The sequence below is a fragment of the Chionomys nivalis genome, chromosome 24, assembly GCF_950005125.1.
Source record: "Chionomys nivalis chromosome 24, mChiNiv1.1, whole genome shotgun sequence".
NCBI lineage: Eukaryota > Metazoa > Chordata > Mammalia > Rodentia > Cricetidae > Chionomys > Chionomys nivalis.
Genome location: NC_080109.1, coordinates 34212879 through 34238664, shown reverse-complemented (window position 1 = coordinate 34238664; position 25786 = coordinate 34212879). Strand labels below are relative to the sequence as shown.

At 46.3% G+C, this 25786-nt stretch overlaps 1 protein-coding gene across 1 annotated transcript in view; it reads right to left on the bottom strand.

Moving 5' to 3' along the window:
* Positions 1-3177: 3177 nt before the first annotated feature.
* Ankrd50 (ankyrin repeat domain containing 50) overlaps positions 3178-25786 on the bottom strand; it is a 33726-nt gene continuing 11117 nt past the window's right edge. Inside the window, exons 3-5 of the mRNA XM_057756960.1 lie at positions 16741-16970; positions 7390-10925; positions 3178-5919 (exon numbers count right to left, since the gene is read on the bottom strand). Of these exons, the coding sequence (XP_057612943.1) occupies positions 7393-10925; positions 16741-16970 (3763 nt within the window). The 3' untranslated portion in view covers positions 3178-5919; positions 7390-7392. The remainder of the gene's footprint in view (positions 5920-7389; positions 10926-16740; positions 16971-25786) is intronic.

The following is a 25786-nucleotide window of genomic DNA, read 5'->3' as shown; positions in this document are numbered from 1 at the left end:
GGCGAGAGGAGAAAACTGATTGAGACTAGGCAATGAGCCTTGAGAGGCTCAGAAAATATTCCCCAACTCAATTATGCTAGTGAGTTTATCAGACTCATCAAAGCACCACAAGCTTGCTGGGCACAGTGGCATATACCTAGAATCCCAGCATTTGAGAGGCTGAGGCAGGAGAATCAAGGTCATTGTCTGCTACAAAGTGAGTTCAGGCTAGACTGGGCTATATGAACCCATCTAAAAGAATAACAAAATTGAAATTTATTAAATAACACATAAGAGTGAATACTGGTAGATCTTGCTTTAAAATGCATTTAACAGGACTTGTGCCAAAGCAAATTGTATATCCTTGTGTTAATAGGGGAAATGGAACTTAAGATGTCATTTATATCACTATCAGTAACCAACAAAGCACCAGGGAGCCCCGCTAATCATTGTCCATAGCTTTGTGTGAAAGACACATCACCCAAGTAAAGATATAAATAATGAAGGAAATGAAGAGACTAAAATATATAAACAATTTGGTTAGCAACAGCTCACCTGTGGAGTCATTATCTGAAACAAAACCAGAATCTTAAAAATTACATTTTGTTTACGTGTGTGTGCATAGTTCATATATATTGAGGTCACGGCCACTGTGGGATCCTTTCCTTCTTCACCCTGTAGGTTCCAGAGACACACCTCAGACTTGGCGTATGTACCGATACTCTCTGAACCATCTTGCCAGTCTTGAACCAGATGTTTTAACAGAGCTCAAGCCTCTCTAAAGCTCTTGGTAGATGAGCTACACCAACAGAAACTAAGGCAAGATTCCAGGAGGAGATGTGAGGACTCTCAACACCCTATGGAAACGTAAGGAGCTACTGATGGTGGTAACTCCCAACAGATGATGCTGGTCAAAGGTTACTCGTCAAAATACAATGAGGAAAGTGGCCACTTTAACAGGCGATGCTGGTTACATCACTGACTCAGAACAACTAAGATATTAGAGGAAAACAGAGGACAATGCCATCAGGACCTTGGGATGGAAAAAACAAATAAGAATCTCTTTTTGTTAACATATGTCAATTAGAGGAAGAGGGCAGAGTCTGAGAAGACACTTGCATATATTATTACCCAAAGAATGTAGTGACAATGGCAAGGGAGCCTGCAAACCAAGAAACCTAAGGGGGAGAGGTCATGGGTGAGTTCTCTCCAAGTTAGAATATTTTAAGTATACTTTTATGCAATGCTTAGTATCATTAGTTGCCTGACAGATACAAATTCAAATATCAATGCACTATTAATACATGACTAGAGGGGAAAAAAAGAAAATTAAGTAACTGCTGGCAAACATGTCGAGAGTCCTGTATACAGTTGATGGAATGGAAGTGGTAGCACCACTGCAGAAGAGTGATAATAGCTAATAAAAATACTACTTTATTAAAAACAGATGCACACACTTACGATATAAAACCTATGTCAGCTGCAGTACCTTAAGAGACTCCAAACAGAATTGAGTATCCACTGTCAAGTGGTACATTCAGCCAACAGTGGGCTACTCTAACGTTTACACAGGGACATGGCTGAGCAGCTAAGGCACCTGCTACTGAGGGGTGAAGGCCAGTTCAAATCCCCAGAAGCCACAGAAATGCTGGGTGGGTGTTGCTGCCCGCCCATCTGTTACTCCAGGACTCAGAAGCCAGGGATGGGATTCCCATGGGCAAGCTGGCTAGCATTGCTGAGCTCTGGATTCAATTCAGGAGACCCTGACTCAGAGAATAAAGTAAAGAGCAATGAAGACTCCTGATTGTCAGCCCTGGGCCTCCTCCACAGATACACAAGACCATACAGACACACATGCAAACACAACTGCACAGACACAGACAAATATACACAAATACCTACCCATAAGAAAATCTTGAAAAATGGAAATCTAAACATGGTATAAATTTCAAATTATTTTATTGTATATTGGGTTGTTTTATTTATTCTGTAATGGAAAGCCTGGCAGGCAGATCTCATATCTTCACAGTAACATTAACACATATGTTGTATGATGAAAATTTCCTAGAAATGCAGTGCATTCTTGAGTGTATCTCACCATTAGCCGGCCTCTTTCCAACTGCAGAGTCCTGCCCTGTCTCTTTCCTCCATCAGCTGAATTCTACTTGGCCAAGAAGTGTTTTTAAAACCCTGTAAGTATCACTTATTTTGCTCAAACATCGCCTACATTAAAATTGCTTAGAATATTATTTTATTAATCCATCAAGTGCACAAAAATACGAGTGTAGGAAAAGTTTTCTGGTCCTGCAGCCACTCTCAAATAATCACTAAGAGGCTTAATATTAGTTACAAATGCTCGGCCAGTAGCTCAGTCTTGTTACTAACTAGCTCTTAACCTGTTTCTATTAATCTATGTGCTGCCCCAAGGCTTGTAGCTTTTACCTCTGTCCCATTCTGTGTGTTTGACTAGCTCTCTATCTGGCTGGTGACTCCCTGAGTACACCCTTCTTCATCCCTGCATCCTCCTTAGATTGGTTGTCCTGCTTATACTTCCTGCCTGGCTACCGGCCAGTCAGTTTTTTATTAACAATGATGGCAATACATATTTACAGTGTACAAGGCCTGTTCCACAGCGTATGAGTAAGCGAATGATTGCAGGAAATGATGAGTTCTAGGGAACTACATTACATCATAAAGTCATGAAGGACAAAGAACTGTTGGCCTTCTTAGAAGCCTTCCCTGGAAAGAAAAGAACGTACATAAACTCACGGCTCCATGTCCAGGTTAGTGCTGGCTTCTTCTGGGGAAGAGCATACAACTTTATTTAGAAAACAATCCATTTTTCCAGAGAATTAAAAAAAACAAAAAAACCAACTATCCAGGGTAAGACTGTAGTAAAACCAAGAGACATGCATGTACACATCTCATTTAGGATAGCAGAGAACTGACAGAGAGGTCTGACTGACAGTCACACTCTGTCAGAGGAGGAGAAACAGAAGTGAACACTTATCAAAGCTGTGTAAGAGATAAAGGCTACCATCTTGGTCTCCTGCCTCCTTCGGCCAGTGTTATATCTCACCCCCAGTTTTTTTTTTAACTTATACACTTTATAAGCTTACATCATGCACGTGTTGCACCTTAAAGAATAAAATTAAAACAAGGCATCTTTTGTAAAGCAAATAGATTTATTATGCACTTCATGTACATTGGGATGTTCTCGCATAATATAACACAAAGGATAAAATAAACTTTACACTGTGAAATCAATGTACATTTTAGGTTATTTATACACCCCACACAGAGCGAACAATAGAAGGAAAGCATTTGTCTGCCACTGTATTTGTGGAACGTGTTGACGGAGGGCATGAAGCAAAACAAACAGTTGCATTGTCAAACAGCACGACGACTTGCTCCTGTCTCTGAAGTAAGGGGCTGTTTTTGGTTGAGGAATCTGGTAGGGGTGGGAGCGGAAGGAACAAAAGATATTCGCTGTACACCGCAGGGCGCTGACTTCTGGTCCTCTTTCTCCCCACATTTTCCTGGACCCCCTCCAGATGTTCACTTTTCTGACATTTTTACCACTTCTCCTGCCAGTGGCACTGACCTTCAACACGGGGTGTGAAGGAAACGATACAAAAGCATTACAAACACGCGACATCCCAAACTGCTGATTTACAAAATTTAAACATTTGAATTTCAAAAATAGCTATTTATTATTTATTTGTGGGACTGTTTCTTAGCTTTGTAATAGAGCAAAAGCCATTGCTTTTCCCCAGTGTGGCACTAACCTCCCCCATCCCAAACTGGACAAGCACAGGGGGGTGGCTGCATCACTCTGGTCAGCCCAATCCTCACACCAGAAGCCATTTTTGTTCTCTCAAAACTCCTTGAGGAATACTTATGAGAACCCTAGTTTTCCAACAGGCTCCCCTCCCACCAACTTTTCCAGGTGTGTAAAGATGGATACAAAAACACTTGGAGAATACAGATCCCCACTGCGATGAGCCCTTTGCCCTTTGGTCACAAGGTGCAATTTTGTAAAAGCAATAAAATTAAATAAATACAATTTCAATAATTCAAGAGTAATAGACAAACTGGCAGCTTTCGTGGTTCTCTTCCTTAGAAAGAAAAAAAAAGGTACACCTAATAAGAAGTCAGAGGTTCCTCTTCTATGGCAAATGTAGTGTGTGTGAGTGAGATGGAGTCACACTGGTCCTAATAACAGGGTACTATCGACAGATTCAGAAACACTTCTTAGGCTGCCTTGCAGGAGTCCTGTTAAGTGTCATTAATCAATGTCCCATAGGGACAAGAATTCAATCCTTGAGGCATTCACATTTGACTTGTCAGTATCAACCATGCCATCACCTTAACTTTGAGTGACTTCATCAGCTATTCCTCCTTCCTGGTTATGACTGGCGGGCGACACACAGGAAATGAGTTTGGCTGACATTGAAAAACAAAGCAAGGAAAGGCTTTCACAAAGACTGGAGAGAGAAACACACAGCACAAGCAGTTACACATCTGAGCTTCCACGAACGACACTACTCGTGCCTTTCACACGTGATGACCATTACTGGCCTCTCATTAAAACATTCCAAAGTTGTCAGTAGTAGCAATGGTTTTGTGCTCAATTTCCAAATTCTCTTTCCCCATCCCTCCTTAGCAACAGTACGAGGAGAGCACAGAATCTCCAAGACCAGGGAGATGAACAGGACTACAGTGCTCAAGGATCAAACCGCCCTTGGCTTCTATACCATCCTGCCAGACATTTGCACAATCCATCTAAACTGCTCCACGTTCCTGATGCCGATGCCTCCCATACCTTGGCCCCAGCCATCCTATGTGCAATTGTGCGCAGATGAAAACAGGAAAAAGAATGTGGCTGGGAAAGTGCAAGGCCACCAGTTCTATCAATGTGCTGTGACTAACGGTCAGTGGTGTCACCTGTGATGGACAGCACACTGGACATTCAAGAACATCCATCCCAGCAAGTCATCAAATGTACCCAATTGGTTCTGACCAGGGCTAATTTGGTTACGCAGTAACTGGCAAGTGGAAATAGCTCAGGGCAGCGAACATTCAATTACAATGAGAGATTACATTTCATTCAGCTGAAGGAGGCGAAGGCAGCCGGTGAATGATTCAGGGACCAGAGTCATCCTTAGCTGGACCTGGAGCCTCTGTCTGCACATGTGCCCTGGGCACTAACTGCTCTGTCCCTGAGAATGTCCAAGCTTCAGGAATGGTGGTCCATCTACTTGCGGGTGGGATGACAGGCGGGTAAAGGATGGCTCAGAGCCTCTGTGGACGTAGAGCTCTTCCGCCTGTAGTCAGAGTGGCCAGCGTTTGCCTGCTCTGTCGTTAGACCTTACACAGATGGTGCTTGCCTGGATTTAAACTGCAAGAGTGACTCTTACACCATGGAAAACTTGTTACCAAGTCATTTGTTCACCTCCATGTGGCATCAACACAGAAACTTATTTTTATCTAACGCTGAAGGTTAGCAGACAAAAAACAGTTGCAAGAATTGCTTTATTGAGTAACATCTTTAAATACACAAGAACCAGGCACACCAGACAATGCGATGGGACTGAGTACACATCACAACGCAGGAAACAATAAATACGGAACACTGCCTTTGCGGAGACACCTGACTGTGGCACATGCACATTTACAGAATGGGAAAATACTCAAAACCGGGTTTGGTTGTATCGAGGAGCTGCAGTTCACATCTGCATTTATTCGGTGTGGCGGAGACTGCTTCAGCATGGGGTTACGCTGAGAAGGGCAGCCTTACTGGGTAGGCACATGACAGTACGTCAGGACACAGTACTGAGGGAGTCACAGTCTGGCCAGCACATCCTCCGGTGTCCTGCTTCCATCTGGCAGCTGAACAGCCATTCTTATCACAATGCCTTCTGTTTCACAGAGGGGAAACTGAAAAAAAAAATTTTTTTTTCTTGTAATGACAGTTTTAAGACCTTATAAAAGAAAATTATTCTACCAAACACTTACCTTCTATTACATTTTTACTGACACAGATGTAATACTTCGTTTTCCTAAGAGATATTATGAGCTTGCTTGTGTGTGGGGGTGTTGCACCATCACAACCAAGTATTTGGAGGAGTATTTCTGAATGACTTTGGATTGACCATTCATCCGACCTCACAGAAAGATGATTAGTGTTAGAAGATACTTGTAATGATGGTTAATTTGTCAAATCCCTAAGACAATCAATGAAGACAAGAGGAGCAGAGATGGAGATGCCAGCTTGCCTGAGTGCGACCGTCACCAGAAGTCAGGCCTTCTACAAAGTCACTGGACATTAGACAAGCTGCTTAATGAAATCTTCAGTTTATTTAGACATGGACAAGTGCCTCTGAGGGGCACCCAAGGCGTACACATGAGCTCCTTCTATTTCTCTACCCACTTTTTCCTATGCAGTGAAGCCTCCTTTGAGATGGAGGATAAAAAGAGCTATTTAATAAAAAAATACTAGTGATCTGAACATAATATATGGTCTCTATATCCTGTCCCTAAATATGGAACTAAGTAAATGATAGCCTAAACCCTTCACCAAGGTCCACATCTGTTCATGATACATTCAAAACTACTAGACTTCTATCAGTTATTATAATAAAACTTGATTACCAATTTAAATCCATGGTCTGTTTCTGGGTGAAACAGGGAAACTAACATTTGCCACCCATCCACTAGGCACAGCCTACTGTTTCCAAACCAAATAGTGAATACTTAGAAATCAGTCCTGTTTTCCATCAGAAATCTCCTGGGAGAGGGAAATGATAATACAGGAAAAAATTCCTAGTCTGGAATTGATAGATGATATATTCATCTGTTCATCTACTTATCCAATACAAAAAGACTGCCACAGGTTCAAATAGGATTAAACACATGAACTCAGCATCGACTACACACATCCCTTCAGTCTAACATTTTGAGGGGGAAAAGGGAGAGTAAATAGATTAAACATCTATGTATGTATCACCAACTATATATTATCTGTCACCCACTGTCTCTGTCTATCGCTATTACCTGTCATCTTCTACCTATCGATCTATGACTATTACCTATCATCTGAGCCATGTATCAACACATCCATTACCAACCAATGTCTATTACCTATCTACATATCAGCATATCTATCCCCTGTCTATTACCTATTAGCTATCCTATCCTCGGTCTTCGCATCTGTACATGGATCTATCAATCCTATGTTACATAGGTGCTTTGGACAGGTGCTAGCGTTTGGAGACCTCAAACTGAGCAGACTGGCTGGGATGAGATCCCTGAATGCATGCCCAGGGGAGGAGCCTGAAAGACCGTAAGAGCACCAGGAAGACGGGATTTTAACTTATGGTTCCTTCATTCTCCCCACTGCATTCTTACCTCTCACAAGGGCGTTTCCTTCTTGTAGTTGAAGCTGGGATCAGAGCCCTCAATCTGGAGCTTCAGGGCTTGTTTAAGGTTCAGCTCTGTCTCCGAGGGAGGGAAGCCCTCCAGCACCTCCGGATGCCCTCGCTCCTGCACTGTTCGCGGGACGGAGACCCTGCCCAGGAACACCTGGTTGCTTTGCAGATGGTAATTGGGGTTCGTCATTATCCCATTCCTCTTCTTCTGCTCCCCGCTCTGCTGGTGGATGAGAAACTGCGGCTGGGTGCGGCTGCCATCCTGAGCTACAATTTTACATGGAGATTCCCCCGGCGTCTGTTTAGGTGGGCTACTCCCAGACTTAGCAACAGGTCCTCTTTTGTCAAACTGGGTCATTTCATATTCTAGAACCTTTGGCTGTGAGGAATTATTTTGTTTAGCTTTCTTCCCAGCTGACCCAGATTTGCTGGAGTTTTCTGATTTGCCTCCTTTATTTGATTTTGTTGACTTCAGACTTGGTTTGACTTGGCTCCACTCAAACTCACTACTGGGGGAATTATGGCTGTGTCCTAAGGACTGGGTTGTGGAAGAAGGGGACACGACTGACTGCCTGCTGCGGCTGCGCGGCAGCGAGTGCTGCTGGATCTGCTCCGTGAATGACAGGCTGTGGAAGCTGTCAATGGGCACCGTTTGAGCTGTGGCTGTGGAGGACGTTGTTCTCAGGGAGGAATTTTTGGAGCTTTTCAGGGAATTGTTGGACAGGGACGATTTCTGCCGATCCACAGTCGAGTCTGGAGACTCTGATGGAGAGCTGAAGGCATGAGCTGGCCCATTAGGCAGGCCCCGGAGGGAAGGCTGCAAGTCACCTCCACCAGTCCCTCCAGAGCTGTTGGACCTGATGGTCAGAGACTGCATCTTGGTGGGTGCCGACTGCGGAGGCTTCTGCTCCATTGTGTGGACAGGGGAAGGGGAGCAGCCATTCAGACTGGAAGCACCGTATTTTTCTAACAACTTAATGATCTGAGAATGCCCGTTTTTGGCTGCTACTCTCATGGCAGTACGTCCAAACTGGTCGGCGTGATTGGGGTCAGCGCCGTGCTCCAGCAACACCTGCACCACATCCACATGTCCCTCCTGGGCCGCGATGCACAGGGCCGTGGCGCCTTGGTTGCACGTGTGGTCCACCACGGCGCCATGCTCTATCAGAAGCTGGACCACTTTGACGTGGCCCTGCCAGGCTGCAGACTGCAGAGCAGAGCGCTTCTCATTGTCTGCTGCATTGACGTCGGCGTGGCAGGCGATCAGCACCCGGACCATCTCCACGTGACCCTGCCAGCAGGAGACGTGCAGTGCTGTCCTTCCCTCTGCATCACTGGCCTCCACATTTGCACCGTTCTCCAAAAAATACTCAGCCATGGTAAGCTGGTTCTCTAAGGCCAGTATGTAAAGTGTGGGCCGCCCATCGGCATCTTTGTAGTTCACATCAGCCCCATGGCTAAAGAGTAATTCCACGATGTCCCGGTGCCCTTCCAGAGCAGCAACACGCAATGCATTCCTGCCATCATAGCCTCTCTGGTCTATGTTGGATTTGTTCTCCAGCAGGATCTGGACACAGTCATAATGGCCTTCCTGTGAGGCCAAAATGAAGGGGATGCGCCCGTCGTTGTCAATCTCATTTGTTCTAGCACCTTGTTCGATTAGAGCTTCACATATTAACCTGTGACCCTCAAAAGCTGCCATGTGGAGAGGCGTCCAGCCAGCATCATCTCGGTGGCTCTCGTCCAAGCCTCTGTCCAGGAGAGTGCGCACCACCTCCACATTGCCCTGTGCCGAAGCTATGCTGAGGACGGTCCGGCCTTCACTGTCGATGCTGTCCACGGCTGCGCCCCAGAACAGAAGGGTGTTGACCACAGAAGCGTGCCCCATGGAAGCTGCAGCCAGCAGGGGTGTCCGCCCGTTGTTATCTGTGTGATCCACATCTGCTCCTCCTTCGAGAAGCAGGTCTACCACATCCACATGGCCTTCGTAGGCTGCCACCAGCAGGGGCGTCATTCCGTCCTTGTCACAGTGATCGACCTCAGCCCCTCGGTCAATCAAGAGGCTCACAACTGACGCGTGCCCTTTGCTTGCAGGCACACAGAGTGCGGCCACTGAGAGAGCTGTTCTGCCATCCACGTCCTCGTGGTTGACCTCCGCACCGTGGTCCAGCAGGTGCTCGACGATCTCTCTGTGACCCATGTATGCTGCAGCTATCAGCGCAGTCCGCCCCTCGTTGTCAGCCTTGTTGACCTCGGCACCATGCTGTAGCAGGTTCAGGACGATGTCCTCATGGCCACCCCAGGCTGCTGCCCGCAGAGCCGTCCGGCTGTCCGCATCTGCGCAGTCCACCTTTACGCCAGCGTAAAGCAGGGCAGACACCACCTCAGTGTGGCCCCCCCAAGCAGCAGACCTCAGCGCTGTCCAACCGTCCTGATCAGTATGATTAATGTTGGCTCCACACCCAATCAAACAGTTAACCACCTTTGTGTGCCCTTGTCTAGCAGCTAGCGTGAGTGGAGTGTGTCCATGGGAGTCTTCGATCTCCAAATCAGCTCCTCTGGAGACCAGCAAATTCACAACATCCAGACTGCCACTATATGCGGCATTGGCCAGCAGAGTTCTCCCGTTGGAATCACACTGGTTGACAGAAGCCCCATTATCCAGCAATGTCCGAATGGAGTCCTCTCTCTCGAGGGCTTGCCGGACGATGCAGGAAGTGCGATCGTCCTCGCTGTTGACATGAGCGCCGGCTCGGATCAGCAGCTGCAGCACCTCTTGTTCCTTGGGTATCAAGGTGGACAGAGAGTCTTTGACTGGGGTACCATTCCAGATCATCCACAGGGCCAGTTCGGCTGGCTCCAACTGTAAGTTTGAATTAATCAAGTGCAAGGCAAACTCTTGTGCTTCCAGTGGGGTCAGATTCCGGGCCTGGCAGGTGTAGCTCATGGCCAGCATCCTGTGCCCTTCTGCCGCATTACACAGGTACTTCTGGGTGCAGTGCTTCACATCCAGAAGCCACTCAGCAAAGCTGTGGTGAAACAGGATCTTGGTGCTGCCCAACCCATCCACCAAGAGCTTGGAGAGGACATCCAGCTTGCGCTGGAAGTCTTCCAAGGTTAGAGACATATTTTTGGTCCACACGGCATGGTATAATTCTGTCATGGTCAGGGGCCGGCAGGCCGCAAGGATCACGTTCAGGATGGGCTGAACTTTGGCAAACTGTTTTCGGACAAAAAGTCTCTGGCAGAGCCAGAGATAGAGACCGTTCAGAGTTCCTGGGATGTCGCGGATCTCTCGGAGCATGATGAAATTCTCCACAACCCCGTCCAGCACGCGTTCTAGATACAGGAAGCACCCGCTGCTCTTGATGTGCAGCTGGTTCAGAGTCTCAGCCGTCTCCTTGGTGAGGTGCTGCCGAAGAGCCTCCTCTTGATCCAGGCGGTGGAGGATGTACTGCTGCACATCCTTGACGATGTATGCCTTCCGAAGGTCGTCCAAACTGATCTTCCGGAAACCTGCAGAAGACGGCCAGGCTGAGTAAGTAGAATACAGAGGTGGGCGCGTGTGTGAAGAGAGTGGACCAAGGCAAATAACCTGACTCATGGCTTAATACTAATAAGAGGATCTGCCACTACTGCTTGTATATCATGTGGAAACACATAAACAACAAAGCAATGAGGAGCTGTCCTGCAGCTCGACGCCTATTTCAACCCCTTTGCAAGAAGCACCAAGTGGAAACAGACACACACACACACAGCTACAGAAGTACCTCGTGAAGACACTCTGAATATCAGAGATGTGAGAGCCAAATAGGTCTGTTTTTATGGGATGATCTTTTTCACACAAATAATAGCTATTTCTGCCCATCTGTTTGACTATGTATCAGCCTTGATGTGAACGGTTTATATCAAAACAGTAACACTAGTCACTCTCTTTATACTACATTGCTTTATGATATTAAATTAAAATAATTAAATCTCAGCTGTCAAGAAATAGCTGGAACTAATTAAGATGCAAATTTCCAAATTACATTTGTAAAATTCTAGCACTGTAAAAAAAGACACTGAAAGTCAAACAAAGCTAAAAGCACATGGTGGGTGGCTACTCTAATATCTTCAAAGCAGACTAGGACAACAGCTTCTAAAGCAACAGTTCGCAACCTGTGGGTTGTGACCCCTTTGGAGGTCACATATCAGATATCTTGCAGATCAGATATCTACACAACAATTCGTAACAGTAACAAAATTAGTTATGAAGTAGCAATGAAATAATTTTATAGTTGGGGGATTGCAACATGAGGAACTGCATTAAAGGGTCTCAGCGTTAGGAAGGTTGAGGACCACTGCTCTAAACGGACATCAGTGTACAGACCTGGATTTGTTAGCTGTTTGTCTCATGAAAGTAAAGGCTACAGATAAACTGATCAAGGTTTGCGTGTGTTAGGAATGGCCATTCCCAAACCACTCAAGAGCAGAGCAGGCAAGGCTGCAGACCCTTTGAGATAAAAGACACTCCAGAAGGGACCATGGCATGTCTGATAGCAGCAGCAGCCTCAGGGACATAGATCCATGCTGTGCTGGGGATTAAGAGCAAAAGGGGGTCTACACAGGGCTGGATGAGTGTGGATAATTCAAAAGTAAGCCCCACATCTGCCTTGACCAACAGGACTAAGCCACTATCACAGGTCTGGAAAGAAGACTGATCACTTCAACTACCTGAACCCAAGGCTGAAATACCTGAGGGCATTTTTTTTTTTTGAAAAGTACAATCTGCCAACAACAGACAAGATAAAATAACACATGTGCAGTGCCCTATATTTATAGAGTGGGACCTATAACACACACCACATACACACTACCTAAACCCTCCATATCAAAAGACAAACTCTGAAAGAGGCTGAACAACAAGGAAGGTTTAGAATTAAGTTTGGCCTGACTCTGACTTTTCCCACATTCCCGGCCATGTTAGTATGTACTTCACAGTAAAGTCTTGGCCATGTTACTGCCTAGTGCGTATTCCCTTGAGCTTTTCTTTCATAAGGTGCCTAATAACCTCATGTGTGTGCCTCATGCTGTAACCCTTTACAAAACACACTTCGACCAAAGTACATTTGAAAGAAAAAAGAAAAGGGCCAGACAGTGGTGGCACACATCTTTGATCCTAGCACTTGGGAAGCAGAGGCAGGTGGAACTCTGTGAGTTCAAGGCCAGCCTGGTCTACAAAGTGAGTTCCAGGGCAGTCAAGGCTACACCGAGAAACTCTTACCTTGAAAACCAGAAACAAACAAACAAACAAATCAAAAACCCCCACACTTTATTTTGCTTTCATTTAGTGGCTGTATTTTAAGTGTCAGAGTTTTGTAAGCATAATTATTTTAATTTGATAACATAACATAAAATAAACCCTTCCAACCTAAAGGAAGGCTGAGCACATGGCCAGGAATGTCTGGCACCCCACATACCCTAACTGTTTGATATGACTGGTCTCCAAACCTCTTGTATGTTCACTTCCTTGTTGTTTATAAAGTCATTACAACAGTTTAGGGGAAAAAGGAACCCACCTGGGAAGGTGGTTTATGCCTATGATCCCAGGACTGGGAAGCTGAGGCTGGAGGATTATGAATTTGAGGCCAGTCTGGGGTACACAGTAAGTTCTAGGCCTATGGCTAATAAATAAAACATTACTAAAGTGGTATGTAATAATGCCTTAAAGTTTCCAAAGTGATGTGCACACAGGCTGATCTATGTTGAAGATTATATAACCCATTATGCATAAATATCTGTAATTTAAGCTAATTAACTAAGATCATCTGATGGAAATTTGAGATAGCAAAGCCTCCACAGTGCCAGGCCTGATGTGTTCAAAGTGGGCTAAAGAAAATGCACTGAGTCAGCTCTCTTTGTGTGTGGCAGAACTGGGGACTGAGTGCTGGGCAAGGGCCTTTCCCTTTGAGCTACATGCACTTTAAGTCTCCATTCACACAGCTGTCCTGTACACGGTGACCAAAGGGTCAGCATCAGGGCTTTGTGTGATGCTGACAGAGCTAGAAGAGGGAAGTGGTGGAGCACGGACCGGATGCTCACAGAGGGAATCAAAATGCTTACACTTGAAGCATGACCTTTCCTAAATTTAAGGAGTGATGTGGATTTAAGAATTTATATTTGCCCCCAGCAACAGTTATGTTCAATTAAGACATGATTAAGAGCACAGGGCAGGAAGCTTGTGCCAACAATCCTAGCACCGGGGGGGCAGAAGCAGGAAGACTGCCGCCGATTCAAGGTCCACACGGGAAGGCCCACTGTAGTCAGGGTGAGACTTAGCGGCAAAAACAGAAGGGAAACAAGAGCAGAGGTTTAGTAGTGCTCAGTAGTGCAAGCTGGGCCGGCATGTGCAAAGCTCTGGGCTGAGCTGCAGTGTACACGCACGCACGCGCGCACACACAGAACTTAGTCTGTTCGCTGACCACCAACCTTGAGAACTGAAAATGACTTCACTTATTTATTGGGGACATTCATGTAGGGGACATTCCCAGAGCAAACGCCTTCTCTTTTGAGTGAGAGTCTCTCACTGGCCTGGAACTCACCATGTATGCTAGGCTGCCTGGTCAGTGAGCCTCAAAGGCCCTCCTATCTCTGCCTCTCCAGTAGGGAGCTTATCACACCCTGCTTTTTTATGTGGGTCCTACAGCAGGTGCTCCACCAATGAACCATCTACAGGCCCACTAAAACACTTTCCTATCTTTGGTAAAATATTTCAGTGGGTATGACACTGCTTGGCATTGGCTAAACAAATGGGCTTGAGTCTCTTCTACAGTCAGTGCACAGTCGGTACTCTGATAGGGCCTGCCCCCATGCTTAAAAACAGGAGTTCACATGGTCAGAACCCTTCTGGGACCCCAGTCTGTGCTCACACAGTCAGCACCCTGTTTTCACGGAGACTACGTCCTCCTGAGAGGATGGCTAGTAAATACACACATGCGATACAGACAAATTTTCAGTGATACTGCATTCATGAAAGAAATGAAACCAGACAGAGTGACTGTGAAGGAGGGAGCCACATATAAACAAGAATGGAGAACTGGGTGGTTACCTAAGTGGGAAGACGGCAAGAAGTTCAAGGGATGAGCATTTAGCAGAACATCATATGCAAACAGTAATGCGGAAGAGGCAACCTGACTTTGCAAACGCTGGCTGAAGACAATGCGGAGGGAGCCCTCATGCTGAGGCAGGCATGGGAATCACTGCGTGCATGAAAGACTGTAATACAGTAGAAGTAACGCAGGACCATGAAGGTCACACTTCCTAACTCAGCAAGTCCAAACAGACTGGAGGACAGATGGTCATTGACCAAGCCGTTCTGCAACTGAAGTTGGGTATCTCATTCAAAATGGCTGGGATGGGAAGTAGTTACATCTTCTCAGATTTGGAATATCTGCTTATACATAAGGAGAACAGAACCCACCGCCCAGCACAGAACCCATCTGTGTCACATGAACATTATCCACACATCCCGAAGTGCAGGTGATATTTTAAGTACCACACAAAACACAATCTCGACCTGGAATTCTCCTTGGACGCACTCAGTTTTTGGATTTTGGAGCACTGTGGACTTTAGGGGTCAGATGAGAGGATCAGCCCGCAGTGAAAGCACAAGGAAAATCAGATGCCAAGGAAGAGAGGACAAAAGGGATGAAGAGGAGCCTGTCGTCTGTGACGAAACACTATGACCAAAAACAACCTGGGAAGGAAGGGTTATTTCATCTCATAGCTTGTCCACCATCATCCAGAGAACTCAGGGCTGGAACCTGGAGGCAGGAGCTGACCCAAGAGACCGCCAAACAACACTACTTACTGTCTTGTTACCCTGACTTGCTCAGCCTGTTTCCTTTATACAATCTGGGACCATCTGCCTCGGGGTGACACCAGCCACAGAGGACTGAGCCCTCTAATATCAATCATCCATCAAGAAACTGCCCTCCAGTTGCCTGCATACCTGCCAATCTTGTCTCAGGTACCAGGTGAGGTTCCATCTCTCCAAAGGTCTCTAGTCAGCACACTTGTTCACAGCCAAGAACACCCAGCAGTTGAGGTCAACGACCCAAAGATTTCAGGTCAAAACTGAATTTTATTAACAAATTAAATTGAGATGACTAGAATAAGAGAATGTGTAGGAAGTCCTTACCATGCCTCAGGCACATCTAACCTAAGAGGACCCCACATTACAGACAGGAAATGGGAGGTCAGGCAAGCGGCTGAGGTCACACAGTCAGCAGGGAGCACTAACATGTACACATTGTAGTGAGTCATTTGTGCAAACAGAAGGCAATATAGCTTGGGGCTGGAGTATTGCTCAGGGGTAATGGCATGCACAGCTTTTGCAGGGGAGCTGAGTTTGGTTCCCAGCATCTCCACTGGGCCACTCACAAATGTCTGTAACTCTACTTAGAGGAACTCAAGTTCATCCACATGCATATACACTTCAAAATGAAACTTAAAGTTCATAAGGTATATAGAACACAAAATGACCTGATGATACTGAGTGACTTGGACAGGGAGAGAAGAGGCCATGCCCTCAGCCATACACAGGAGCTGCGCCATAGCGCTGGCTGTGGTCACTGCTGTGGCCTTATCATGTGCACTCCTTTAGTCACGACGGGCTAAGTCGAGCGCTTCATAGAATCCAAGGCCACAGCAGTGAAACGCTGGGCTTAACCCTGTCATGACAAAGGAACGCAGGACTTCAGGGGCCACAGGGAAGATACTGATCAATGACCGATGAGCTGGAAGTACAGAGACCTACTGAAAAATAGCACAGCTCATCGCTACGTTAGGTCTTACATGGGAAGTAGGGAAAGAGCGTTTTTTTCGTATGTTCACACATATTTGTGTGTGTACACGCATGTGGAGGCCAAGGAATAACTTTGGGTGTTACTCATCCCCAGGAGTCAGCCATCTTTTTTCTGAGACACAGTCTAGGCTAGGCTGGTGGGACAGTGAGCTGTAGGGGTCTGACTGCCTGTCCCCCCAGTACTGGATTAGAAGCTTGTGCAAGCACGCCTGGCTAATTCTGCTGTTGCTTTGTGTATGGGATTTTCATGCATGTATGACAAGCACTTTACTCACTGAATTATCCCCTCAGCCCAGGGAAAGAATTTTGAGAAAAGCTAATGTAAGTGACTCTAAAACACACCATCCTAAGGTATGGTGGTGAGAGGCTGAGAGGGTGTACGCAGCAGTTAGGCCTCCATCTGCCTACTCTGTCCCTAGAAGAAACGCAGCCTGGGCTCGGTCCTAGAGCACACAGCTCTGGGCGTCACGCAGTCTTGCTCACCAGTGAACATTTTAGTGACCGCTCTGCTTTGTTTCCGGGCGGAGCAGAGGAGCAGTAGCCATGGGGGGAAGAACTCATGGTGACCAGCCAAGAGCTCTGCCACAGTCCCGGAGAGGCTGGGTGATGTCTGCTCCCCTTCCATCACATTGCAGCCTTCGTCCACGGAGTCAACCAGCAGGTAGAGGCTCTGTGAGGGCGGCTTCATCCCCAGGAGCGGGAGCAGCACACACCTGTAAGACAGCCAGAGAGCAGGGCAATGTCACTGACAGGGCACTGGCATTCATAGTATGCATGTTGGCATTATTGGTTAGAATGTCCTAAGATAGAGATTTCAGATAAAATGCATCCTCTAAGTAGTTCTCTTCCCAATACGATCAGCTTCTAGTACAGTGTGTGCTGTGCACTAGCCTGTGCATATGCTCTGACTCAGGGTAATTAAGGGTGGTAGGAACTGGATGAAACAGTGTTTTGAGTCAGTTTTAAAATGCTTAGATTGTCCGTGTGCTGAAGAGAGACAACTCCGAGGAGCAGGCAGAAACCTATTGTTCTGGTTTGATTTTTGGTCAACTTGACACAAGCTAGGGTCACCTGGGAAGAATAAGCCTCAGCTGAGAAAAAGACTCCGTTAGACTGGTCTGTGGGCAAGTCTGGACTGCACTTTCCTGACAATCACTGATGTGGGAGCATCCATCCCAGTGTGAATGACGCCACCCTGGCAGGTGGTCCTGGGAAGTATAAGAAAGTGGGCAGAGAAAGCCATGCTGAGTAAGCCAATAGGCAGCAGTCCTCCATAGTCTCTGAGTCAGTTCCTGCCTCCATGTTCCTGCCTTCAGTCCCAGCCCTGATTTCCCTCAGTGATACTCCCTGGGCCAAACACAGATTAATAAAGACAGGTTAATTAAGTTATAAGAGGCAGCTGGGAACAAGTCTAAGCTAAAGAACAAACTTTCATAATTAATAATGTCTCCGTGTCATTTGTCATTATTTGGGAGCTGGTGGTTCCCAGAAAAAGCCCAACACAAGAAAGTGCTACTATATACCATCACTGACTCTACATCTGTCAAAATCACAGAACTGTACAAGAGCCACTATTACCACATGAAAACTAAAAAACATTTATATGATATAAAATATGTGAGAAAAATATAACAAGTCTCTCCTGGTAATGTGTCCCTCGGTGTGGGAGTCTGGATTCTCAGTAGTCGGCTGACTCTGCTCTTCACACACGAATGCTGAGCAAGTCAGTACACAGAAAGTCTTTGTTCAAGGGCTAGCCTGGCCAGAACCTCCAATCCCATCATTACTCCTCAAGATACCAAGGTCCACCCTGCCCTGGCAGCATGCTGAGTCCAACTATGGGTTTCTGTTTCCAGGCTCTGACCAATAATTGCTGCTTACCCATTCCCTCCAACTCTGCGGGCCTGCCTGTGGGCCTATGAACAGGCCCTCTCGTGCCAGAGCCCTCCCTGTAGGCCTACTACCATGCATGCTCTCCTCCTCGCTCCAGAGCTCAGCTCAGATACACTCAGAGAAGCCTTGGGATTACACTGCTCACTCTGCACCCTGTAAACACACACTGCTCAAATGCCCTCAACAACTGGGACAAACCAGGTAGCCCAAGGAAGCGGTAGTGTAGCATCTACCTTCCTGATCTCTAGGGAAGAGAAGGGATTACCAGGAGAACTCACCTTTTCTCCACCAAGAGCTCTCACCCAGGGCCTCATGAAGACTTACTTATGTTTGCTGGGTGAATGGATGAGTGGACTGATATATTTATAAAACATTTGTTTATAAAGATTTTTATCCCCAAAACATAAAAAGTTCACAACACTCAAGAATACGATACCTACAACTCCAGTACTGACAGAACAGTGTTCTTCATCCCCAAATGTAAACAAACGACTCTCGGCTGGCTACTGTGGGCTTGTGGAAGTTGGCTTTATGTGACAACTTGACTGGACCACACGATGCCCACATGTGGTCTTCTCTTCTTCTGGATGTTTCTAAGGTTCAAAATAGTGGCTCTTACCCAATCAGCCAAAAGCTAACTGCATGACTGCCTGAGTTGGGACATCAGTTTATTCCTTTCTTCAGGCTCAAAAGAAAAATCAGCTGTTTGGGTCTTGAGAACATGAGCTTTGCAACGAGAAATTGCTCCACCACTGCCCCGATTCAGGTCAGCTTTCTAGGTCTCCAGCTGGCTAGTTTCAGACCTTGCAGTTTTCAGCATACATCACCATGGAGGTGAATTCCTTATAATTAATCCATGCATTACAACTTCTGTGGAGGCTTTTGAGAGCTTACTCTAAAGCCATTTACCTTACTAGTTCTGAGTATGTTCTATGCACTCTGAGGATTTCTATGTGGAATCCTTAATTTGACCTATACAGCATGTTTCTACCACCCTCCCCTTTCTACAGGGAGCTGTGAGGTTACAATACTCCATAGTACTGGAGAAAAGACTCATTTTGTGATATATTTTAGGTTTAGTTCTTGGAATAAACAATTGAAACTATTCCCAGAGAACACACTGGACCTACAAAGATAAGCAATGTCATATACTGTAAGAAGGTAACTCAGCTGCAGGGCACCTGTGATGCATAAATCCAGCAGGGCTGTTACAGCCCATGTAACAGTGGGGACTTGACTTTCTCAGACATTAGAAGTATCCTAAGAAATACCTGAGGCCAACTCTGGGAGTTCAGTTTCAATAAAGCAGAAGCAGAGTGACCTGATCCCTCCATTTCTGACAAATAAATATTTATTCACATTGTTAGGACACTTTAGGACACGGCTGCTAGTGCAAACCTCAGCCAACATGATTTTTGAATGGTCCTGCTGCCCCAATGCTGAGGAGGGAAATACAAATTCTGGAAAAGAGAATGCATAAGCATATTTAAGTGCTTAGTTTAAAGGGCATTTACAAAGATACATACTCAGAACTAGTAAGTGAAAAAAAACAACAGATACCAGCAGCTAAAACTGGGACAAGACAAAAACCAAAAAACCAACCAAACAAAAAACCAAACCTAAATCAAACGATACAATTATTTCAAGTAGGTTGCATTAACTTTGTAAATACATTTTAAAAGGTCAGGTCCTATAGTGACCTACTACAGGACAGTTTATGTCAACCTGACACAAGCTAATGTCACCTGAAAGGAAGGAACCTCAATTAAGAAAAAAAAAAAGCCTCCATAAGATTGGGCTGTAGGCAAACCTGCAGAGTATTTTCTTAGTAATTGAGGGAGGGCTGAACCCATTGTGGGTGCTGCAATTCCGGGTGGTGGTTCTGAGTTCTATAAGAGAGCAGGCTGAGCAAGCCATGGTGAACAAGCCAATGAGCAGTACTCTTCACGGCCTCTGCATCAGCTCCTGCCTCCAGGCTCCTACCCTGACTTTCCTCAGTGATGGACTGTTTCCTGGAAGTGTAAGCTGAAATAAACCCTTTCCTCCCCAAGTGGTTTTGGTCATCGTATTATCATATTTGGCCAACAGTAACACTGACTAGGGCACTCCCCATCCCCACAACCCTAGTGCTGCTAAACAATTCCTGGTATCTTTATTCACAATAGAGTACCAGAATCCTCTATTAAACCGGGGTGGACAGACATTAAGGCCACTGATCTGTCTATGAGAGAGCGCGGAAAGCGGGGCAGCCACAAAACTTTGGAGCCCATGCATCTAAAAGCAAGCTGTGTCAGCATTTACTGTTTCCTATGTAACAGTACTACTGGGTTCTACTACATGAATATGCACTTCTGCCGGAGGCTCAGGTCTGTGAGAGAACATGAAAAGGAAAAGGGACAAGGATGGGAAGAGCCAGCGAAGTCCTGTGGACTCCAGACATCGTGGCTCTGCTTTGTTACTTGCTGTTTCCCAGCGAGGATGTGCACATCCGTCTCTCTGAACACTCACATCTGAGCCATCCTTTCTCCGGGCTTCTGCACAGCACTCTGTCAGTGATGAGTGGTGCATGACTGGGCTTGTGCAGGAAGACTGTCCACTTCTGTTTTAAATGGTACAATCAGAAATTCTGACTTGAGGGGTTTGAGGGGATAGCTCAATGGGTAAAGTCCTTGTTGCCCAGGTTGAGGACATCAGTTAGAAACCTCGGAAACCAGGTAAAGCGTTTATCTTGAAACGCAAACTCCGAATGAGAAATGGGCCTAAAGATAGAAGATTAAGTTCAAAGGCAAACGAGAGAAAAAGGAAACAGACACCAAGGGTGCCCACTGCCCCCTCCACATGCACACCATGGTGTATGTAACTTATAAGTGGGCACTAAGCTAAGCTGTTCTGATTCCAGGGGAGTGTGAAGAACCAAGATCCTCAAGTGTTTAGCACTCAGAATTCCACACAAGACACTGAATTTGGGGCTGAAAGGTCTTCAGGTCACGAAGGCATGCCCTTGAAGAGGTCACTGGGACTCAGGCCTCCTTTTCTCTTTCAATACCCAGCCGTAAGAACAGCAGCTGTGCTTTGAGCATGCTCCCCCACTGTGGGCTAGCACCCCCAAAGAGGCCTAGGGATATTGGGCTTTTGAGCATGCTCTCCCACTGCTGGCTAGCATCCCCAACAGAGACCTAGGGATAACGGGCTCACCTGACCAGAGACCAGAGCCTGGAAAGCCTGAGCCCAAGTTCAAAGGCCTTTGTCTCTGAGCTGCTTTCCCCACAGAATGTCAGAGTGTGACATTACCAGATTATGCACTTTGAATCCTAGAGTCTCAAGTCTCTCTCCTCCCTGTAAAGTTCAGTATCTGAGTATTAACCACATAAGAGCTTATGATCTAGCTCAGTGGTGAGGCACCCCCATGTAGCATGCGTGAGGGTCATTTACCTAGAAGTTTAATGCTAAATCTAGCACGTTCTAAATTACCTTAGAGGACATATTGACATTTCTACCAAACGTTTAATTAATAATCACTCAATTCTGAAAGCAAAACAAACAACAAAACAAAACAAAAAAACAGCCTTTAATAAAAATTTTTTTCTCTGGGAGGTTTTATTTGCTTTTTACAGAAGATTAAAAATACGAATAACTTTTATCTTGTCTTCTCTTTGGAAAACAAATTTAGATTGTGTTTTCTCTTCTTAAAAAGTGAATCACCACCCAATAAATGAAAACATTTGTAAGGTGTGTGTGGGGATGATGGTAGCTGGTATGTTCAATCATTCAGGGATAAAACACTCTATATTTATTCTCCTAACCAACTGTAGTGATATTTCATCTGTCCTTTAATCAGTTGGGGATAAAACACCATTATTCATTCACCTAACCAACTGTGGTAATATGTCACTTGTATTTTTAATAAATAAAGCCTGCCCGAAGTTCAGAGAGTAAAACAGCTGCACTGATCGGCCTTACAGACCAGGCAGTGGTGACACACACCTTTAATCCCAGTGGCCACACTGGTTGCCACAGAAACCGGGCGGTAGTGGTGCTCACTTTTAATTCCAGCACTAGAGAGGAATGGACATAAAATGGAGGAGACAGCTCTCACACACAGTCTCATTCTGAGATTCCTGGAGGCAGGATCGCCATTTCAGACTGAGGTCAAGGTAAGAGCCAATGGCTGGCTGTTTTGCTTTACTGACCTTCAAGTTGAACCCCAATATTTGTCTCTGGGTTTTTATTAACCGTGCTACAATCAACAGTAACAACAGCCATCTGTCGATTAAGACAAGGTCAGTGATTAACCTAAAGGGGGAAACCTGTTTCTGAAATCTTGACCAGAGCAAACATGAAATACGATAGCACGAAGAAAAATGTGCAGCAGTCAAAAGCAGCTCCAGAAGCTTAGCTTTGAGAGAACTGGACCCACTCTGCCCAGAGGTGTGCAACGACGGCGACGGCCAGAGACCTGCTAGACCTGTGGCGAGCACACACACGCAGTCCCGTGAAGCAGGAGCTAAGTGGGAAAACATCTGTGTTAATGTTGGATCAACTCAGGGTGGTGACTTGTAGTTTCGCATTGCTACCCTCATTCAAAGGCAACAACGAGGGCAAGGAATTTCAAGTGGGGGGAGGGGGCGACAGCAAGCAGAATGGAGAGTCTGGGGATCCAGACAGAAGAGGGGTGTAAAAGACAGGATGGCCAGAGTGGTCACCCAGAGCAGACCAGACCTAATGACACTGATGTCCAAAGAGAAGTAATTTACAACACAGCCCAAGGACTTAGAAAAGCCAAATTAATATTCACAGGGGAAAAAAAAAAAGCAGGGATGAACTCATTTTAAAGAAACAACACAAGGCACAAATCCATACAATGGGAAAGTTCCATGGCATTCCATCCGTGGTGACTCTGCAGAGTGAACATGGAGAGTGCCAACAGCACAGGGCTGCCTGGGCCACCAGAAAAGCAAAGGCCAGATTATAACACCTGCATCTAGAGAGAGAGAGAGCGAGAGAGAGCGAGAGAGCGAGAGAGAGAGATAGAGGCTACAAGAAGGCTAGGTGAACCACAACTCCAGGCAACAGGGACATTTTCCAAGATGGGGACTGGCCTGCTGGTTTCGGGATATCTGAGGATGGGCGGTGTGAGTGGTCACAGGTGCAAAGCAGGAAGCAGCTGGGCCCACTAAGGGCCTCTGCCAGGAACTGCGCATGGGGCCGGTGGAGGTCAGTCAGGTCCACTTCAGAGGGCAGCAAGTCTGAAGTGTCTGCACACAGATGGGTTTTCCCCACAGCACGTTTGCTAAGTCCCGGTCAGTGTTTACAAGGCTGAGGAAAGTAGGCCAAGTGTGTCTGCAGGCCAGCAGGCCAGCTCTCAGCCTGCCTGCTGGAAAGAGAAGTCTGCTTACTTTAAACACAAACAAAACTCTAGAGAGCTGGAGAAGTCTGAAGTTGAAAAGGGCAGGACGCTACAGAGCTAATCTAAGCATCACCGAGGAAGACCTGAACCTTAGACCCCCATGGAGCTGACATGCCTCCAGGACCTGGTCAGAAGTGTGGCAAACTATATAAGGCTTTGGCAAGACCACAAAGAGTCCTGATGATAGCCTTCCATTGGCACTGCTGGCCCAAGGAGGGAAAGGTCCTCACTGAAAAGAGACACCATTAGGACATTGCTATCATCCAACACACTGACACATACTTAAAAATTTATTGGGTGGTGGGGGTAGAGGGATGGCTCAGTGGTTAAGAGTGTTTGTTGCTCTTGCAGAGAACCTGAGTTCAGATCCAGCACTCATGTTGGATGGCTCACAACTCCCTGTTACTCCAGCTCTGGGAGGTTCAACACCATCTTCTCACCTCTGCAGGCAGTGCACTCACACTCACAAATCCACTTCAGGCACACACACAGGCACAAAATGAAAGAATAAAAACAAACCTCTTTTTCCTTTTTATTTTATGTATAAGTGTATTTTGCCTGCACGTACGTATATGCACCATGTCTTGGGTGTCGGCTCTCTGGAAATGGAGTTACAGATGGCTGTGAGCTGCCATGTGGACGCTGGGAACGGAACCAGGGTCCTCTAGAAGAGCAACTGCTAAGTCATCTCTTTAGTCTGATAAAATATTTAAAGTAACTGTGGGAGCTGGCAAGATGGCCTGGTGGGTAAATGCATCTACTGCCAAATCTGAAGGCCTGACTCCAATCCCTGTTGCTACATGATAGAAGAAGGGAACTGACCTCCACACATGTGTCATGGCATGGCCACACACATATGCACACACACATAAATAAATACATGCTTAAAAATTAGGAATATGGATTGGTAGCCTACTGGCAAAAGAAACAACAGATAGCCAGATACTCCAGGTTATTTCCAGCACTCAGTTCCTGGTCGCCTTCCATGCCACCCTTCACAGCATATCAACCATATAAACACGGCACATGTCAGAAGACAACTCCATTAGAGGCTGCAAACTAGCCCACCCTGGCTCACAGCTCCACAGTTCTCCTCTAACTGTGGCCATGGGGGGCGAGGCTCCCTTTGCTCTTTTATCCTGGCAGCTTGTTCATCAGACTCCACCCACCTCAACAACAATTTCCACGACTCCTTCGTCTCCCTTGAAACAGACAGCACATCTCTTCATTGCTCCTCCCCTTCTACCCAGTCTTCTCTGTCTTCTGCCAACAGCACACAAGCCCACGGCTCCTCCAGGTTCTGCTAGAGTTGCTCCTGCATCACAGTACAGGCTTCGGTCTCCCAAGTCCTTGCCCCTAGGGTTCATTCACGATGCCAGCGGTTGGAGCTTTCTCACACTGTGGCTATTCCTAAGACTTGCTTGGCACTCACTGCCATACAAGATCCTCAACTTGCAGGAATGCTTTACAACTGACACCTTTGTGCATGTTCCTCTCCTCCTATTGCAGCGATTCCTTCTTCATGTCTTAATAACCACTTAATCAGAAAGCCCACCAGGTTCTGAGCCCCATGCTTCTACTCTGCCTGCTTGTTTGTGGCCTTAGATGCCAGCAACGTCCCACACAAGCCTCAGCTGGATCTGAACTGCTTGCTCACCTTCTGTGCTTACACGTTAGGGCTCAGCTTTTCAGAACTCATTCTCCAGTGTCCAGCCCTTGCTGGGCTCCTCCCTTCAGCTTCTATTCTGCAGTAACTCAAACTTCCAGCCTTCCAGTTTTCTAATCGAGATCCCAAGAGCCAGACCGTGGTTTATTTCTGATATAACTCACGTCCAACAAGCTCTCAGGTCGACCTGAAAACAAACCCAGAACACACTTCTACTGGGCCCTTCACTTCTCCCAGGTCCAAGCACCTGCATGCGACCACACTGGCCATTTACTGCTTTCCTTGTTTGAACTCATCAGTCACCGTGACCTTATGAAGCCAGATGTCAGATTATTTTTGCCGAAAGAGCTTCCAATGCTTCCAATCTGTTCAAGAGAGAAATAAATGTCCAGGAGCTTTCAGGCTCCTGGCTACTCTGCTTCCCACTGTGAGCTCTCCCCAGCCACAACCACACCTCTGTTCTAGACATAAACCAACTCTCCTAGGGCTGGAGAGATGGCTCAGTGGTTAAGAGAATTGCATGCTCTTCCAAAGGTCCTGAGTTCAATTCCCAGCAACCACAT